Below are 19881 nucleotides of genomic sequence, written 5' to 3' on the forward strand. Positions count from 1 at the left end.
GGGAAAGCCCGAGCCTGGTGCCCACGCTCCTTATCAGCTGCAGGTGTTGCGCAATTATCTGGAGAAAAGGAGAAGGAAATGAAAAACATTTCGGCAACCAAATCGCGCTACAGATAGAACCCCCAGAGTTCATTCCAGGCGCTTTCTCCTAGGGGAAGCCTAACCTCCCCCTCTCTATGTGTTGTGTGATACTGTGGGCTGTGCACACACTCTCTGCCAGGGCTCTGCCCACAGGCCCGGGTTCACTCCATGCGGAGTGCAACGCCCTACACAGCCACGCAGTCTCTGCAAAGCCCCAGCTCCACCCTGCGGTGCCTGACTGCCCTTCTGGGAGCCTGTGGTTTCAAGTCCACGTTTACAGAGCGCTCACTCAGTACCAGGAGCCCCCCCAGCAACAGACCCACAAAGGAGACACAAGTGGGCTGCAGGGGGGGGAGATGAGCAGATGAATGGGGGGGTGCCCTTGAAGGAGGTCTGCATAAAAGACTGAGGGTGCGGGGGGGCACAGAGGAGGGAGCGGAGGGGCAGAGGAGAGAAGTGGATGGGGCAGTGAGCTGTAGCAGAGGATGGGGGTCCGAGGCAGCTGTGGGGGTGCAGAGGAGGCAGCCCAGTAAGGAGAAGCACGTGGACAAAGACCCAGTGGCCTGGCTTCCCTGTGCCACCCTTGGGCCTCCCACACTGCGGGGAAGGAGGAACGGGCTCGCCTGTTTATAAGCCCCTTCTGTGTACCAGACTCAAGCAGGCAGGAGAGCTTAGTGGGCAAGGAGATGGCCTCTGCAAACAGAAGCCTGGCTGGAAATTTCCAGCCCACCACTGACGAGCTCTGTGATCTTGGGAGCACTCAGTTTCCAGGCTCCGTTTCCCCATCTGCATAATGGGAATAACAGTAGGAAACTTCCCCCTTCCCCGGGTTGTCCTGAGGATTGAAAGCGCCCCCCAGCCCCGGAGAAAAGAGCTCACAGACTGTGGTCCTCAAACATGAGGATACAAACGTGCAGCCTGGGCGCTACAAACCTGTAGGTCTCAGGGCTCCATTGCCAGCCATCTGACTCCATCGGCCTGGGGCAGGGCCCAGGAATCTGCATTTCCCACACTTGCTCCCCAGGTGATTCTGAGACTGGTGGCCTGAGGACCACACTTTGAGAAATACCTGTTCATCGAATGCTTGCTATTACCATCGTTTATTTTCAGTGACTCACGTGCTGCCGATAGCACTGCGAAGTCTGACCTGGTAACCCAGCCCACAGGTCAGGAAAGAGGCTCAGAGAGGCAAGTGGGCTACCCTGGGTCACACAGCCAGTGATGAGCCAGCCTAGGATCTGAACCCAGTCTGCCAGCCCCCAAGCCTAAATCTCTCCAAGCAGGGCATCACCATGCCCCCTCCCTGGCCACAGGTGTCCCCAGGCCTTGTTGTCACACTTCCCAGCCCACCCCCACTGTCCCCTTGTTGCTTCCGCCTCCAGCCCCTAATCAGGTCTCACAGACCATCCCGTTTCCTGCCGGCCACTGGCTGCCTCCTTCGCTCCTGATGGTACCTTCCTGGCTTCATGCCCTCCCAGCACCTCCTTTGCCTCCAGAGGGGTTAGAGCTGGGGCTGGGCAGTGGCAGAGATCAGGTGGGAGATGCTGAGGGGGCCCTTGCTCCCCTGGCCTGGCCAACCTCTGCCTGGAGGCCCCTTCCCTGACCCAGGGGGGCACTCCCAGGCAGCCACCCCATTGTTTACAGACAACAGGAACAGAGGGTTTCAGAGCAGGGTCAACTTCCCCACGGACTGAGAGCACAAAGGGAACTGACAGATGGTGACAGGACAGACCCCATCCCTGTCTGCCTGAGCACAGAGCCCGATACCCAGCAGGAAGGGGTGCCTGGGCCGGGCCCGACGCCACAGACACGCAGAGCACGAGGGCAGGCCAGTGACACAGGCGGGGGTGAGGGGGAGTCAGGCTGGGGCACCAGGGACAGAGCCCTGGCCGGTCCTGGCTCCTCTGTGGCCACCCCAGCCCCTGGCAGGAGAAGGCAGAGTTAATCGCGCTGGAGAAGGAAACGCTGAGCCTTTGTTTGTTCATTCCACAAACAGTGACCGAATGTGCTGCATCCCGTGCAGAGGTCCCCGCCGGACCGTCCTCCCTCCAGCATCGCCCAGCTTCCCTGCTGCCAGGGTCCCCCAAAGCACACACACGTGCCGGCACAGCCTTAAAACAAAACCAAAAAGCCTCCGTTTCTCTGCTCCACCCACTGCGAGGCTGGGAAAGGGAGCTGGGCTCACTTCCTCACTCCCCTCCGCCAGCCCCTCGTGTCCACTCCTTTCCCTTTAACTTGCTCTGGGCACAGCCATCGACGACCCCGACTTCCCAACCCAAGCTTCAGTCCTCCCCTTTCCCAGGCTGACCCAGGCGACACTCCTTCCTCCCGAGTTCGATCTTAAGCAACCTATAGGCCTCCTTCCCCATAAGCTCACCCACTTCCATGGTGGCCTCGGGAGCCAGCCATAAGCTCAGGCTTCCAAACCTCAGCTCTAGGCCAAATATAGCCAACCGTATCCACCCGAGTCCCCAGCTGCCAATCTGACCTGGCCACTCGGGTGTCTATGAGCCACCTCAATCTCAACATGCCTGAAACAGGGAAATCTCCATCTCCCCCTCCCCCAAAACATCCTTCTGCCCCATCCCCATCTCCACACTCGTGTCCACTGACATACCAAGTAGCCCCGGGCCAGGCCTGCCCCCTCTCCGGTCTCTGTTTGTCCAGCTATGTAAGGGAATCACTGGCGTTCCTGTCGTGGCTCAGTGGTTGATGAATCTGACTAGGAACCATGAGGTTGTGGGTTCGATCCCTGGCCTCGCTCAGTGGGTCAAGGATCCGGCGTTGCCGTGAGATGTGGTGTAGGTCGCAGGCATGGCTCAGATCCCACGTGGCTGTGGCTGTGGTGTAGGCCGACAGCTACGCTCTAATTAGACCTCTAGCCTGGGAACCTCCATATGCTGCGGGTGTGGCCCTAGAAAAGGCAAAAAAAAAAAAAAAGGGGGAACCACTGCGGGACTTCCCATTCATTCATCCGTGGAAAAACAGGGGCCAACGATTCAAAGCTTCCCACCACACGCCTGGAAGATTCCAAATCAGATAGACTCCGGTGGAGCTCCCGTGTCCGCAGTTTGTAAAACCTTCTCTAGGACTCTCATGATGAAGAGAATCTGAGCACCTCCTGCCCCCAGCTTCTTGGTTCTAACCATCTCTGGTCCTGCCTTCACCTTGGCGATCTTCCACACCCCTCTTGGACTCCTGTTTATCTCAGCAGCCACATGAGGCTGAGGCTGAGGCTGTGAGTATCCCCACTCTACAGAAGAGAAACCGACGCGAGGTGGAGGGGCATGACGGGCCCACAGTCACGTCCAAGGTAGAGTCGCGGCGCTTGACTTTGCTTGATATTCCTAAACCCACTCAGCAGCCCCATGCCCCGTCTACCCCCACTGGGAAGAAGGTGAAGCAGTTTCCAGAACTGAGAGCTGTGGTGTGTTTCCCAGCCCCCACCCATCCCACCACAGAGGCCCCTGAGGGCTCCCTGTCACCTGAGAAGTCTGCCCCTCCCCCCGCAAGTCATAGGGTCACCTGGGAAAATCTGGCCCTGAGCCCTCGCGACCCAGGCTGCATTTCTGGCTCTACTGTGCCCCAGATGAGTACACAAGCGCCTGACACCTACTGAGTCTCAGTGTCCTGAGCTGTAAAATGGGGGTGATGGCACCTGTCCCCAGGCTTATAAGGAGGGTGAATGAAGGCCCTTGGCAGGTGCTGGACTCAAAGCCCCAGAGCTGAGGCCTAGGGCTGGGGTTCGAACTGAGGGTCAGGGGCCGGGTCCAGGGCTCGGCCTCCATGGGGACAGCCTGGCTGGGCCGAGGCCCACTGAAGGCCTGCCTCTCTGCAGCCAGCCCGGCCCTCACAAAGGAACAATAACAGGAAACCATCCCGGGGGGGACGTGGGCCAGGGCCAGCTGGAAAACCTGAAGGGGCGGCGGCCAGGCCTCCCTCGCCGCCGGGCGGGGCTCCCCTCGAGAGGCTGTGGGCCAAGCTCCCCAGCACACTCAGCCCCGGACGGGAGGCAGACAGCCAGACAGACGGACACACATCTCGGCCCCTGGCACGGTGAGTGAGGGGCCTCGGCTTCCCACCCGGGGAATGGTCCTCATGGGTTCGCAGGGAAGAGCCGCTCCTGGGGTGGCCCGGGCTCCTGGCTCAGGGCAGGGCCGGGAAGGTGCGCCCAGCGAGGGTGCCGCAGGCACGGGGGGATGCGCTTGGGGAAGGGGCGAGCTCAGCTCCCCCATGGGTAGACACCCAGGCCCCAGGGCCCATGGGCTTCCGTGGGGGCGGGGGACAGACGCTTGGAGGGCAGGATTCTGCCTGAGCCGCCCAGCACACCAGGGACAGAGGACTGGCACCCAGGCCTAGGCTCCCCTGTGGGGCCCCTTCCCCTGTGAGAGAGGATTCACCAAGGCTGAGGTCATCCCCTCCACTCTGAAGGCTCTGTGCTGGGACGGCAAGAGGAGCCCCACAAGGGGAGCTCAGAGCCCTGGCCCCTCCTCGTCAACCTCTGCCCCCATTTTCAGTATGGGCAGGCTGAGGCTCGGGAAGGCTGAGGCTCGGCTCTGGGCCCCCGGGGATCTGCCAGTGGAATCTGTCCCCTCCCAGCCCCAGACACTGTAGGGGCCAGTCACGAGCTGTGGGAGCTGTGGTCTTTCTCTTCCAACACCCTGGTACCTATAGATGGGAACCCAAGGGACCCAGGAGCCCTCATATTTTGAAGAAGTTCCCCCTAAAGACTTGAAGGCAGGCGGTCTAGGGTACGAGCCTGGCTTGAAGACAGCCATCCTAGTACAAATCTCAGCTCTACCGTTCACTTCCCGTAAGACCTTGGGAAGATTAGTCAAAGTCTCCAAAACTCAGTTGGCTTGTCTGAGCAATGGAGATGACAGCTCTTTTTGCAATTCATTGCAAGAGCTGAAGATGATGCTCACAGAAGGCCCTGGGGCGCTGGAGCTCACTGTTTCCTGCCACCGGCAAGCCGATGAATTTGATAAGGCCTTTCTCCACGTCTCAGTGGAGAAGCGAGACCTTGGACCCCAAAGCCCAGGCTCCTTCCCGGAACACATAGCTTCTCATGTGTCAGCCTCCTCGTGTGCAAGTTGGAAGAAACGGTCTTTGCGTGAGGCAATTAAAGGAGGCCTGAACACACCTGGTGTCGGGAATGGCTCACGGGGGGCACGGGGGGGGCTTTAAGAAATCACAGCTGAATTCACTGGCCACCCCGAGCTGACCACGGCTTGAATGTCATAAAGGGTTTGACCCCTGAAGTTGGTCAGTCCTTAGCAGGTGAGAGGATGTGTCAGCTCTTTGGTGCCAAGCACCACGCTGGTTCCCCCATCCCCACACCCTGGGCCTTTCTGCCAGGGGTGGTGGGCAGACAGGAGCCTCACAGGAAACAAAGGGCATTCTAGGGAAGGCAGGAAGCCGGGCAGCTCATTGGCCCCGCAGAGGCCAGTGTGGCTGGAAGGTTTCTAGAGCAGGGAGTGGCAGGAGGGCCAGTGATGCTAAAGGCCAGGAGTGAGTCCCAGGACCAAGAGCTCTGGTTCATCTTCAGGCGATGGGGAGCAGCAGGACCCTCCTGACTGGCCTGAGTCCAGCACGTGTGGGTCCCGGCCTGGAGGGCAGCAGGTGACCAAGGGGCCCAGGAGCTGCTGTGCCCCCAGGCAGCTCTGCTAATTCTGGCTTCCCATGCTGAGGGGGTAGGCAAGGCGCCCACTGGCCTTGGCTTGGCAGGGGTTAAACTGCCTGCCCTGCAGTCTGGACCTGAGCGATTGTGCTGCTGAACAAGGGCCGGACATGGGGGCAGGAAGCCAGAGGGGCCACGCTTATTTTCTCCCAAAGCTGGATGACTCACGGCTCTGCTGCTGCCTCAGGGATGCCCAGTGGACATAGTAGACACTCGCTCGGGGGGAAAATAACCTGGAGCCCCTTGCCCATGGGGATCCATCCCTGCTACTTCCATTACCCCCTGCACCCCCTTGGCATCCCAGAAGCTGCTAAAAGAATTGGAGTCTTGAGAGCAGGACCACAGAGGCTGAGCAGGTCAGGTCACACAGTTACTATGAGGTGAAAGCAGGATGTGAGTGAGGCCAGTTCCTTCTAGCTCCACTGCCCTGCCACACTCCCCTCCTGGAGAGCGAAGAAGTTGGGGAGGATAGAAACTGACAGTTCAAGCCATAGAAGCAGGCGCCAGGATGAGCCAGGAGCCTGATGATCCTGGGAAAAGAGTATTCTAGGAGACAGGTGCTGCCCCAAGTAGCTTGGCTTCTGGCTGGAGAGATACTGACAAGCCCATCCTGACCTAGATCCAGTTGCTGCTGGGTAGAGAAATTTCCAAAGACTTCCTGGAAGAAGCCTGGGAGCCCTGGAGGATGCTGGGAGGTCTTGGGTCTGCTCTCTGAGCCTCAGTCTTTGAATGTCTCTAGGGCAGGGATGGACCACATGGATGGACCCTAAACTCATTCAGGGTCCCTAAATTCCAGATTGTCTGCTGCGGTATAATGGTCAGATTCTGGAAGGTGCAGGTATTGGGAGGAACAGGAAGTGGGGCCCCCAGGGCTGGGCCAGGCAGGCAGTGAAGGAGATTTCCTTCTGGAGGAGAGACAGGAGCAGAAGGTGGGCCCAGGGCAGAACCAGGAAATGAAGTCAGATATGAGGCAGCCCATCAAGCTCACAGCTGCCAGGCCAGACTGAGTGGGTAGGTGACAGCTGAGAAGCCCACACATTTACGAAGCACCTACTGCTTGCCGGGCCTGCACCCATGATCTCATTCAATCCCCTGTTAGAAATGAGGAAGCTAGGAGTTCCCGTCGTGGCGCAGTGGTTAACGAATCCGACTAGGAACCATGAGGTTGCGGGTTCGGTCCCTGCCCTTGCTCATTGGGTTAACGATCCAGCGTTGCCATGAGCTGTGGTGTAGGTCGCAGACGCGGCTCAGATCCTGTGTTGCTGTGGCTCTGGCGTAGGCCAGTGGCTACAGCTCCGATTAGACCCCTAGCCCGGGAACCTCCATATGCTGTGGGAGTGGCCCAAGAAATAGCAAAAAGACAAAAAAAAAAAAAAAGAAATGAGGAAGCTAGAGCACAGAGAGAGCAAGGAATGGGCCTAAGGCCACACAGCTCAGGATCAAACAGGCACGTGTGTGAGACATGCTCTGTTGCCCCCTCCGACTGCCTCAGAGCCCAGGCAAAGTCAGAAAGCCCAGAAAAGGCTATAAGAGGCTCCCGAGGTTGGGTGTTCTCTCCTTGAAGCTTGGAGTTGCCCCTTCCTTTAGAAGATGGGGGATGCCCCAGAGACCGGAGCACAGATTTGTTTCCAATCGTGAACTAAGTCTGGTGAACTGGTACTCTCCAGCTCAAAGACTATAGTAAGGGTTCAGGATCGGAGCTCAAGCTCCGTGGGAAGGAACACTGGGAATGATTGATTAGCGATGTCTGCCAAGGTTGTGGGAGGGGTCGAATGGAAACCCGTGAGCTCCGTTTTGCCAGCCCTACCTTCAGAAGTCCCCTGCACAGGGTGTGTGTATGTTCATCAGGGACCCAGAAGAGGGGTAACCTTGTCCTCAAAGGATCAGAATCCTCATGGTGGGGTGTGTGACAAAGTGATGGGCCATGAGAGATGCTATTTGGGGACAGAGAGGAGGCTCTTTGAGTTATACCAACTATTGTACTGCTCTGACCACCCAAGGTGCTGTCTGCAGATGGGCAGATTTGTTTTAAATCCTGTGAGTGTGGAGGGAAGCAGTGGTGAGAACATAACTGGAGACTAAGGCAGGCTAACAGGTAGCAGGGGGGACACTGACAGCTCCAGGTCCTTTGGGCCTCGAGTTCCTGCAGCTGGATGCTGGGATAAAATGGACATGAGCCCAGAACCCGCCTGGTCAGAGACACTCAGGCCAAGCGACAGAGGCTGTGCTAGAGCCTGGGTCAACCAGAAGACCCCGGGTGGGTGAGGGGGCAGGGGTACGGACTGGGGCTTGAAAAGAAGTAAAACATTCACCCAGGGGCCACAGCAAAGAAGGGCATTCTGGGCAGAGGGAACAGCCCATGCCAAAAACATGCTAAAGAGAGAAAGCTCTGTGTGTTCCAGAAAGGTCTAGTTCTCCTTGCAGCCGGAAGAGCAGGGAGGTGAGGGAGAGGAGAGTCAGAGGGGTGGGCAGGGGCAGGCCGTGCTGGGTCCTGAACACTGGCTCAGGAGCTAGGCTTCGTCCTGCAGGGGTGGGGAGCCGGGGAGAAGCGGTCAACAGGGCAGCAACATGGGCAGCTCTAAGGGAGCCGGGCCCAGGAGGCTGTTGGCAGAACCATAGGGGAGGGAAGCACGTCTGGACCCACAGAAGCAGCTCAGAGGCTGAATTGAGCCCCAAACCAGGATAAAGCCCCACGGGGCCAGCTCATAGCAACCCAGCCTCACCCCCCGACACACCCCGTCCGGGGGCTTCCAAGCCTCACCCTTCATCCTCAGGGCGCCTGTGGCTGCCAAGGCCCAGCTGTAAATGCTGGAGCTCAAGGAGGCTTTGGGGAAGCCCTCAAGGAGTGTGGGCATCACTGGCTTCAAGCGCTGCCCTAGACGGAGGCTTGAGGAGGTAGGTTGGGAGGGCAGGGGAGCTGCTCAGGGCCACACAGGGAGTGGGGCTCCAGCACCCCCAGCCCCACAGGCACACCTCCTGCCTGTTTTGGGCCTCTCCTCCCACTGCCTGGCCCCTAAACCCTGACCCGGGGCCTCTGGGCAGGAGTCCAGCACCGGCAGGAGGCTGGGCTGGGACTGAGGTCGAGTCCACTCTAGGAGGCTTTGCCGCCTCGCTGATGGCAGGTGTGCTGGGTGGGAGGGGCCAGCCCCGCAGAGCAAGACTCTTCAGGGCACAGGGGTGTGTGCTCATGTGGCTGTGTGTGTGTGTATTTGTGTGTGTGTGTCTGTGGGGCCTGAGGGTGTCACATGTGTGTCCCCGACCTGGTGTCTTCCCCACTCCACCCCAAGGGCCCTGTGACCCGCTCAATAACACCCAGACAGCCCCTAAAACCTAAGGACTGAGGTGGGTGTCAGGGCACTGCCAGCCCAGGGTGTTTGCCAGGCTGCCCGCTGAGCAGCTCCGAGGTGGGTCCAGATGTTCTAGGGTCGATTTGGTTACAAAGGAGCAGCCCCGGGCCGCGGCCGCTTGCATCTCCCTCTGTGCTTCCCGACCCCCGGCCCCTCCATTTAAAGGTCTGCGGCAGACCTTACAGCCCCTTCGAGGACAAACCACAGGGACAGGACAGGGGCCACAAAGAAAAAGGGACCCAAGGGAGTCTGTCCCACAGCGGGTCAGAGAGAGGCAAGACTCACTCCTGGACAGAGAGCCTCTGAGGCATCAGGACCCTCCGCCTCTTCCCTCTGCCAGCCTCCTCTGCTTCTCAGTCAAAGCACACACCACAATTTAAAACTGTGTGTCTCTAATCAAGCGGTGAGGATCCACCTCCCCTACAGAGGTACAGCCTGGGTAGGCTCCCAGGTGTAGTTCAGTGCGTAGTACATAGTAGGTGCTCAATTAAATGTTTGTTGAATGAATGCATAACACCCGGGCTCTCAAGAGGGCTTCAGAGAAGTGGTGACGTGGATCTAAATCCAGACAGAGACAAGAGAATGGCAAGTGCAAAGGCTGGAGGGTGTGACCAAGCCTGGTGGGTGTTACCATCCTACAGGCTGGGGCTACTCTCAGAGGCTCACCAAGCGCTCTCAAGACCCAGACAGAAACCTGGGAAGGAGTAGACAGAGGCATAGAACCACCCCCACCCTGCCAGCTAGGCTCAGCCTCCAGAGATCCCCCTCGGTCCTCAGGCTGAGTCCAGCCATCTAGGTTCTGAGCTCAGTGGTCCCACCTCACTGTGGACACAAACCCAGACCCAGGAGTTCTCCACGGCCTTGAGCACAGCTGAGCCCGGCCATGCCCCAGATGCTCCAAGGCTCCTCTGCCCCTTCTCCTGGGCGCCAGGCCCGCTGCCAGGGGCCTGGGCCACACACACACTCTGCCCTTTCGTTTTAGGCCCCTTGGACTTTCCCAGACTGACCGAGGGCACAGAACGCCCGCCCTCATCCATCAGTCCATTTGCCCTAAAGGCTCTACCACAGCACCAGGGATGGAGCAGCGTCATAGGAGCTGGATAACAGGGATGGGGCGCCGGCCCCTGGCCTCTGGGTGCGTAGCAGGCACACGCACGCTGCTAAGTGACTCCCCACCCCCAGGGCAGTTGGCAGGCAGGTTCCCAGGGCTGCTCAGTTGGGCATTTCTGAGCACAGAAATCACTTCCAAAATCCTCAGCCCCCCTGCACGTGTGTCATCCCCCACATCCGCCCGGCTGCAGCCTCATCTCCGGAAACTTGGTGAGAGCAACCCAGAGACTCCTTATAGGAAAGTAAAAGGCTAAGATAAGCCTGACCCCAGCTGTGCTCAGACCACGCCTCCCGAGGTGCGGCCAAGGGAAATTCTGTTTCCAGCTGTGGGTCCAGCAGATCCCGCAGGAAGAGGAGGAACAATTGTTCCACAAAACCCTTCCCCTCGGCCCCCATTTATGTGGACAAACTTCTAACACAGAGGGCAAGAGACACAAAGCATGGCTTTTCAGACAGAAAAGTCCCTCGGGACCCTCTGAGATTAGGTGCCCAGGATTTAGAAAAAGACAGGTCTCGCTGAGGGTTCTGGATCTACCACTTCCAAGACGTTTGTCTCTGAGCCTCAGTTTCTTCCTCTGAGAAATGGGATGATAATTCCTACAAATTTGGAATAGGGTGGAAACTAAATGAGATGGTGTCTACAAAAGCTGAGCATGGAGAACAGCTGCGTTTTCTTCTTCCTACTACTACGACTATTATTATCATTACATGTGAACATCAACCCCAGGGATAAAGTGGCATGACAGAGAAAGCAATGCTTGGGGTGAAAGGCAGACTAAGTTCAAACCCTGGCTCCACCTCTTGCCACTGTGTGACCCAGGACACCTCACTCCACCTCTTTGAGCCTCCCCAACATAACAGGATTACGGATGGCTACCTAGCAGTTTGCAAGGTTTAAGTGAGATAAGCTTTGAGGAGGTGTTCAGGAAAGACTGCCTCAGGCAAGGACAGAGAGACTTAGGAGGGCACACGAGGGTGGTCCAGCCTGGGGGTGGACATGGGGTGATGTGACCGTCACCTCACAAAGACCCCCAGCTGCAGAGTCCTGCCTCCTCGCTAACTGAGGAGCGGGCCAGGGGGCAGTCCTCGACTCCTCTCCACCCCTCACTCAACATTCCATCCACAGCAGGTCCTGTTAACTCCAGCTCAAAAAAAACACATCCCAGTGAATCCAACTAGGAACCATGAGGTTGCAGGTTCAATCCCTGGCCTCGCTCAGTGGGTTAAGGATCCAGCGTTGCCGTGAGCTGTGGTGTAGGTCACAGATGCAGCTCGGATCCTGCGTTGCTGTGGCTCTGGCGTAGGCTGGCAGTTGTAGCTTCGATTCAACCCCTAGCCTGGGAACCTCCATGTGCCACAGGTGTGGCCCAAAAAACACAACAAAAACAAAAAACACATCCTATGGCCACGCACCCCTAAACCAGGTCTGGGCCACCGTCGGCTCTGGCTTGGATGACAGTGACCTGGCCTCCTCTCCTCAGCCGGGGTTTCTTCAAAACAGACCACACACCCCTTGTGCTTAGGAGACAGCCCTCCCCTCCCAAGGCTGCCCCGCACAACCCAAATGTGTTCGTTAGTCTCGTCCAGCTGCTGTAACCACCCTGCACAAATTTATTTGTCAGCTCAGGGTTCTGGAGGTCTCAAGTCTGCAACAGGATTCAGTGCACAAGAATCTGGACAGCTTTCTGTCTACAGGCTCTAGGGGAGAATCCACTTTTCTCCTTTTCTGGCTCCTGGAGGCCACCCATACTCCTCGGCTGGGCCCAGCCCTACTCCAAACTCTTTCCCTCGTCACATCTCTTCTTTCTGGGTTCTCACCCTCCTGCCTTCATCTTTTAGGGATTCTGTGACTGTAATCGGTCTATCCACATAATCCAGTATAATCCCTCATCTCAAGATCCTTGGCCTAAGAGTTCCCATAGTGGCACAGCGGCAACGAATCTGACTAGTATCCATGAGGTGGTGGGTTCAATCCCTGGCCTCGTTCAGTGGGTTAAGGATCTGGTGTTGCCGTGAGCTGTGGTGCAGGTTGTGGATGTGGCTCAGATCTGGGATTGCTGTGGCTGTGGTAGAGGCCAGCAGCTGTAGCTCCGATTTGGCCCCTAGCCTCTGAACCTCCACATGCCGTGGGTGCAGCCCTAAAAAGCAAATAAATAGATCGATCAATCAATCAATCAATCCTTGGCCTAAGCCCATCTGCTACAAGTCCTCTGCCAGTTAAGGAAATGTTCACAGGTTCTAGGGATCAGCATGTGGGTGTCTATAGGGGGACCTCACTGAGCCGAGCACCCCGAACTGGTCTCCTTTCCTGGAGCTCCACCGCTCTGCCCCATTGCTCATTTCCTCTTTTTTTTTTTTTTTTTTTTTTGCTTTTTAGGGACACACCCATGGCATATGGAGGTTCCCAGGCTAGGAATAGAATGAGAGCTGCAGCTGCCTGCCTACACCACAGCCACAGCCACGCGGGATCTGAGCCATGCCTGCGACCTACACCAGAGCTCACGGCAACACTGGATCCTTAACCCACTGAGCAGGGCCAGGGATCGAACCCGCAACCTTATGGATACTAGTCGGGTTTGTTACTGCTGAGCCACAACAGGAACTCTCCGCTGCTCATTTCTATCTGACCCAAGGGGCTTCTGGTTCTTCAAACAAACTAACCATTTTCCAACTCAGGGCCTTTGCACTTGCTGGTCCCTCTGCCTGGGATCCCCTCGCTTTTCCTGGCATTCCCAGGGCTGGTACTCCAATGTTGGCATAAATGCCATCTCTCTGGGAGGCCTTCCCTGCCCTGGAAGCCTTAGCCAGCCACCCACACGTGCTGTTGTGTCCCCCAGTGTAATTTCCTGAGCACCGCCAATCACCAGCTGAATGTTTTTCCTCGTGTACTCATTTTCCTGGGGCTCCCACTACGGGGTGCACCCCCTGAGGGCAGGTCCTGTCTGTCCTCTCACGGCATGGAGCCCGGCCCACCGCAGACGCTTATTGCGTGTCTGCTCAGGGCTTAGCCTCACACTGTGTCCCGCCCAGGAGCCTGAGAACGAACTCTCCCTGTTTCTCGGTTTTACTTTGTTTTACTTTTTCATTTTTGAGTCACTTCCACTTGAGGGAGGAAGAAATAAGCAAGATGCACAGTTCCTTTCCAGGCAAAGAAGGAAATGACCCACCGGGCCTGAGCCCAGCACGGCTGGGCAAGGGTCACAGCTGCCACCTCCCCTGAGTCAGAACCAGCTTCCTGGCCAGGACTCTCTGCTCCCCAAGCCTTTGTTCACTGCTTTCCTCCTGCCCGGAGTGGCTGCGTGGCCACAGCCCAGCTCCAAGGACACTGAGTCTCCCCCCATTCGGCCATCTCATTTGGGACCAAAGAAACTGGGACCAGGAGTCTCCCCAGCACATAGCACATGCATTCTGGTCCCTGCTGGAACACTCTGCCCCATCCCAACCTTGAGAGCCCACTTCCTCCTGGGCCAGCAAGGGGGCCATAGGATGAGGGCGCTGGATGCTGAGGTCAGCAGACTCAGAGGCTGGCCTGCACAGACACCCTGGCCCTCCCTGGCGCCAGTGTCTCAGAGGAAATGTCACTAGAGTTTAGAAACCTCCTGTGCTGTGCAGAATCCAGCCTCTCCCTCCAGCCAGGGCGAGGGGCAGCCAGGGAGGAGGCATCCCACTCAGCATCCAGTGGGTCCTCGTCCCTCTCCAGGCAGGAGCCCTGGTTCCCACTCCCGTCCACTAGCCTCTTCCTCTGAAGCACCCCAGGAGCCGCAGGTCAGTGACACAGGGCTGGACTGATACTCGGGGCTGAGAGGGTACGGTGAAAGCCAAGGTCACAGTCTCTGTGGACCATGCATGGGGCAGTGGGAAAATCCCTCCTCCTGGAATTCAGGATGAAGCCAGGCTCTGATCTCCGGGTGACCTCAGATTCCAGTCCAGGCTGATCCCACATCCCAAGGGTGCCTTCAACGGTGCAATCACCCGGGTGCTGTCACCTTGTGCTTAAAAGGACCCCATGCTGAGTTTCAAGTCCTCCTTCTCTATCCTGAGATCCATACTAACTTTTGAAAAAAAAAGAACCCCATGTTTCCATTTTGTATTCAGCCCCACAAATGAAGCCGGTCCTGTGAGCCCAGCCTCTCAACCCCTCAACCCACTCCACCCCTGCTCTCATGACAGCTCCTAAGATCATCACCAGGAGTTCTGTGTCTGATGAGGCTGACCCTCTGGGTTAGGACTTTTGTGTCTCTTAAGAGCTTTCTGAAGGCAGCATCAAAGCAATGCTGCCATGGGGGCTCTTGGGCTGCCTGGGGGGCTATGTTTGTTGAGACAAGTCTTTAAATCCCACCTCACAGCAGCTGCTAGGACAAGAAAGGCAGTGGGAAAAAGCATGAACTTTTGGGCCAGGCCAACTTAGTTCCAGTTTGACTCTGTGGCTGACAGTCTGGATGATCTCAGAATTGTTGCTAAACCTCTCTGTTCCGAGCTCATCTATAAAGTAAGGGTTACAGTGATACTCACCTCAAGGGTCAGAGGGAGGATGAAGTGAGTTAACATATATACAGTGCTTGGGGCATTCCCGTTCATGGCACAGCGGAAACGAATCCGACTAGGAACCATGAGGTTGCGGGTTCGATCCCTGGCCTCACTCGGTGGGTTAAGGATCTGGCATTGCCGTGAGCTGTGGTGTAGGTCGCAGACGCAGCTCAGATCCTGTGTTGCTGTGGCTCTGGCGTAGGCCGGCAGCAATAGCTCCGATTGGACCCCTAGCCTGGGAACCTCTGTATGACACTAAAAAAAAAAAAAAAAAAAAAAATACAGTGCTTGGAAGTGTGTCAGGCTTGTAAGAAGTTACTGATACTTATTTTTGATACTTACTATATTATTGATAACATTCACTGATAACTGTTAGCTGTTGAAGTCAGACTCCTAGGCTCTATTCTCGGCCCCACCATTGACTCCCATGTGACCTTAACCTCTCAGTGCTCAGTTTTCCCATTTGTAAAATGAGGATGACGTGGGCGTCCGCCTCCCAAGATTTGGGAGCTATCAGCTGCATCAGCATCACCCTCTCCTCAGGGACTCCTCCCTACAGCTCTCCTCCAGCTCCCGTCACCCACACTTGCTCTTCCACCAGCACCAGTGTGACCCTTGGGTAGGAAGTGTATCTGTGTCTGTCTTGCCCTCCTGGGCTGGGAGCTCCATGGGGGCGAGATCAGGGTCTACCAGTCTGAGCAGAAAGTGGAGGATGAAGGAGTGAATAGCTCCACGGACGCTGCTCGCACCCTAGGGCGATGACCGCCACGCCTGATGGCATCTCCGCTCCTTCCCCAGACCGGCCCCTCCCAGGAAGATGCAGGTGCTCATGATGCTGCTCGCTGCAGGCGGCACCTACCTGGGCCTGCTGACAGCAGCTACAGCCGCCTCGAACCCTGGCCGACAGGAAACCCCCAGCACGCTACCCCTTCACCGGCGCCAGAAGAGAGACTGGATCTGGAACCAGATGCACATCGACGAAGAGAAAAACGGCTCGCTGCCCCATTACGTGGGCAAGGTAAGGCTCAGGCCCCGAAGCAGCTGATGCCTGGGCGCAGGGGGCCCGCAGCACTAGTGCCGGGAAGGACAGCACTAGGTGGTGTGGTGGTTGCAGGGATGGGGACGTTGGCTGTGTGGGTGATGGTAACAGAGGGAGGTGGTGGAGGTGGTCAACGTGGTGGTGGTGGTGGTGGTGGTGGTGATGGTGGTGGCGGCGGCTGTGGTGACAGTCAAGGAGAAAGCAGTGGTGGTAACGGTGGGGACGGGGGGTGACCGGGATAGAGATGCAGAAGGTGGTGACGGAGACGACGGTGATCGTGGAGGTGATAGGGCTGGTGGTGAAAGTGACGGCAGGCACAAAAATCCCTGTTCTCCCAGGCTCTGGTCTGTGGACTGAATACCTCTGGCACATGTCCCCATGCCCCGGCTAAGGCGATCAGCCTGGTCTGGGGGTAGTCAGGGCTTAGGGCAGGACACTTCCCCACCTGAGAGGTCTGCAAGACCTGAGCAGACATGCACAACGCTGTGCTGGTTACAAAGTTCATCATCTAAGCACAATCTGCCAACCCTGGTCGAGGCCTTTGAAACGCCTCACAAACCTCTTTCTCCCCAACCACCCTCCCTGGCTCCCTGTCAGCCCACACAACTCCCCAGATTCTAGGACACCCGTAACAAGGTGCCTGACCCAAGCCTGCCCGCCAGCGTTGTGCCTCAGGCTCTAACCCTCACTTCATCCCCTTTAAAACGCCTCCATCCTCAGCAACCTTCCTAGGGCTTGGAGCTAGTCTGCGTGACTACGGGACTATTTTCCAGGGTCAAAGGGTTGCTGATGTCAAAACCATCCACTCCCATGGAAAGGACGCTCTAACTGGTGGAATTTCACACACAGTGACGGAGACGGGCTAGGTATTTCGAGAGTTTTCAGTGAGGAGAAAAATCCCTTCCAAGTGCTTTAAAATCTCACCATGTCAGTTTCGTGGAACATAAACATGATCAGCTAAAGAAAGATCAGTGCACTGGTGACAGCAAGGATGGTCCCGGGCACGAGGCTGGCTTCTGGGAAGACAGCAGCAGGCAAAGACAAACTCAGTCTTCACCCTCATAGAGCATGTGGTCTAAAGCAGGGGCTGGCAGAACCAGCCCCTCATGGGGGTCTTTTAAATAAAGTTTTATTAGAACAGAGCCACACTGTGCACTTACAAAGGGTCATGGCTGCTTTCACGCTACCACAGCGGGGTTGAGTGGTTGTTACATAGGACCCACAAAGTCAAAACTTTTTACCATCTGGCCCTTTACAGAAACAATTGGCCCATCCTGGTCTAGGAGAGCAGCATACATCAGACAAAGAACCCCAGAAGTGCCAGAGAAACAGGCTGGAAAGGACCCTTTGGTGAGGGAGGGTCCAGCCTGGCCTCAGAAATGCCACAGCAGCTGAGGGTGGAGCCGGCAGGGGACACTCCACTCTGCCCCGCCCACAGCCGACTCACTGTGCCCAGGCTGCCTCCTGGTCCCCAGAAATGGCCGGGAAGTTTAGATCCTTCAGTCTGGCCACTTGGAGGGGAGGATGCTTGCCCCCCATTACAGAGTGAAACCAGGACAGACCCTAGGAAAGCACAGGGATCCTGACTCCCGAAACAAAGGTGAACTCTGTGTCCTAGAGGAAAATGTCACCAACCCTCGCCATGGGATGACTGAGCCATGAATCAGCCTCTGAAGAGAATGACTCCCCCCAGGAATATCCACAGACTGAGTCGGGGGTCAGCAGACACGGCCCCCAGTGTCCCAAGCAGCCCGGCCAGGCAGACTCTAGACGGCTGGCCCCAGGGGCTCTGTGTGGCAGGAAGAGCATCAAGCCTGCTATCACCTGCCAAAGGCTTTTGCTTGGCAGCTGGCATGGGGCTGGGGGACAGAGGAGCCTGTGCAATCCTCTCCCTGAGGAGGAGCAGGGGTGCCTGGGAAAGGCAAGGACAGGGCTTCAAGGATCACCTCCAGGCTCCAAACATGTAATGGGAGGGAAGGAAGTCCCTGTTTATCAAGATCAGAGCCTGGAGCCTTTGTTTCGAGAGCCGAGCCATTTGCTAAACAATGGGAGCAGGTCCTGAGCGGCCTTTGCCCTCTGTAAACATGGGGTCAGCACAGCTTCTGGCATGAAGAAGTTATATCCAAATATGGGGATAATTTTGACCTCCTAAACCTATAACCTTAGCCTGTCTAATCATGAGGACAGCATCAGACAAATCCAATAGGAGGACAGCCTACAAACCCAAGACCAGTGCTCCTCAAAACTCTCAGGGTCATCAAAACCAAGGAGAGACCCACAGACACAGAAAACAAACTTATGACCACCAGAGGGGGTGGGGTGTGGGGAGAGATTAATTAGGAGTTTGGGATTAACATTTACCCACTACTATATATAAAATAGGTAAACGGGAGTTCCTGTCCTGGCTCAGCAGTTCACAAACCTGACTAGTATCTATGAGGACGTGGGTTCAATCCCAGGCCTTGCTCAGTGGGTGAAGGATCCGGCGTTGCCCTGAACTGTGGTGTGGGTTGCAAATGCGGCTTGGATTCCGTGTTGCTGTGGCTGTGGTGTAGGCTGGTGGCTACAGTTCTAATTCGACCCCTGCCCTGGGAACCACCATATGCCACGGGTGTGGCCCAAAATAGATAAAAAAATAAAAGAATAAAATAAAATAGGTAAACAGTGAGGACCTTTTGTATAGCGCAGGGAACTGTAGTCCATATAATAACCTCTAGGGCAAAAGAATCTGAAAAAGAATATATATATATATATATATATATATATATATATATATATCACTTTGCTGCATACTTGAAACTAATATAACATTATAATTAACTACACTCAGTTAAAAAAAGAAAAAAGGAGACTGACAAACTCTCTCCCTCCCCGTCTACCAAGGGGGGGTTTAGCCTCACTCCCTGTCCCCACCTCCTCTCCCCCTTCTCTCCCACCTGTCACCTGGCTTCCCACTCCAGCCCCACCCCCAACGCTGCTCTCACCAATGGCTTGGCGACTGTATCCTTGCTAAGCCTAGGATGCTTTCCAGACCTCCTGGGATCTGACCACACCCATCTTGATGCCCCCTCCTCTGTCCTGAGACCCCATTCTTCCGCTGGTTCTCATCCAGCCTTTCTGATGCATCTTTATCAGACACCTTCACTCGAGGCTCTCATTCTGTCAGACCTTACATGCTGCCTTTCCTCAAAATCTCGGCCTCTGCAGCTTCAAACCAGGCCCTGAGAGCAAAAACAGGGTCTGGAATCTCTACACCCCCAGGCTGGTGCCCTGTAGGCATATGACTTTTTCCTTTATTTAATCAAACTCTATTTTTTTGGACAGCCTGTCCATCTACAAGAGGACCATTCGACATGTACGCAATATGATCAGCTTATGTTCCTGAGAGTCTGTTTCTAAGATTATATAAATAACATGTTCAGCAAATCCGACCTTCTAATATTCTTGAACATATGGATCTAGCATGGATAACAATGAGCATTTACTGAGAGCCTGTGCAAATTGCTTTACACATGTTATTTTCCAAATCTTATTCCTCAGGGCACTAATAGTCTGTGTTGCCAAGAAAAAGGATTCGGGTTCTAATAAGGATATAGAGGAAATCCTGAGTTAAAGCTTAAGGAAGGTCTTTTCTGTAGGACTATGCATTATACATCTCCTAAGAACATTTTACGTACCATGCCAAAACTAAATGACAGGGGCCAGTGGTATGCTTATAACTAGTTGACAACTGGCTTTCGGGGGCGAAAGATTCTGTTTACAGCATCTGCCCATTTCCTTGGTGTAGATACGTTGGCCATGTCTGTTTCAAGCTACCAACGTGATGCCACTGAAGGCAGAGGGGGGAACGGATGTGCATTAACACAGGGTTACCCATGATTTCCATCATTCAATACAATCAACATAAAAAACTCAAGACCACAGGAAAATAATTAGGTAGCAATGGCTTTTGAGTATGTTACCTTTGTTTTTCACGATTCTTTTTTTTTTGTCTTTTTGCTATTTCTTGGGCCACTCCCATGGCATATGGAGGTTCCCGGGCTAGGGGTCGAATCGGAGCTGTAGCCACCGGCCTATGCCAGAGCCACAGCAACGTG

General features: G+C 55.8%; 1 protein-coding gene across 1 annotated transcript in view; it reads left to right on the plus strand.

The window, feature by feature from the left end:
- Positions 1-3981: 3981 nt before the first annotated feature.
- The window catches only part of CDH5 (cadherin 5), a 33898-nt gene continuing 17998 nt past the window's right edge, over positions 3982-19881 (plus strand). The window contains exons 1-2 of the mRNA XM_047791059.1: positions 3982-4137; positions 15544-15763. Coding sequence (XP_047647015.1) covers positions 15563-15763 — 201 coding nt within the window. The 5' untranslated portion in view covers positions 3982-4137; positions 15544-15562. The remainder of the gene's footprint in view (positions 4138-15543; positions 15764-19881) is intronic.

This window comes from Phacochoerus africanus, chromosome 8 (assembly GCF_016906955.1).
Source record: "Phacochoerus africanus isolate WHEZ1 chromosome 8, ROS_Pafr_v1, whole genome shotgun sequence".
NCBI classification, from domain to species: Eukaryota; Metazoa; Chordata; class Mammalia; order Artiodactyla; family Suidae; genus Phacochoerus; species Phacochoerus africanus.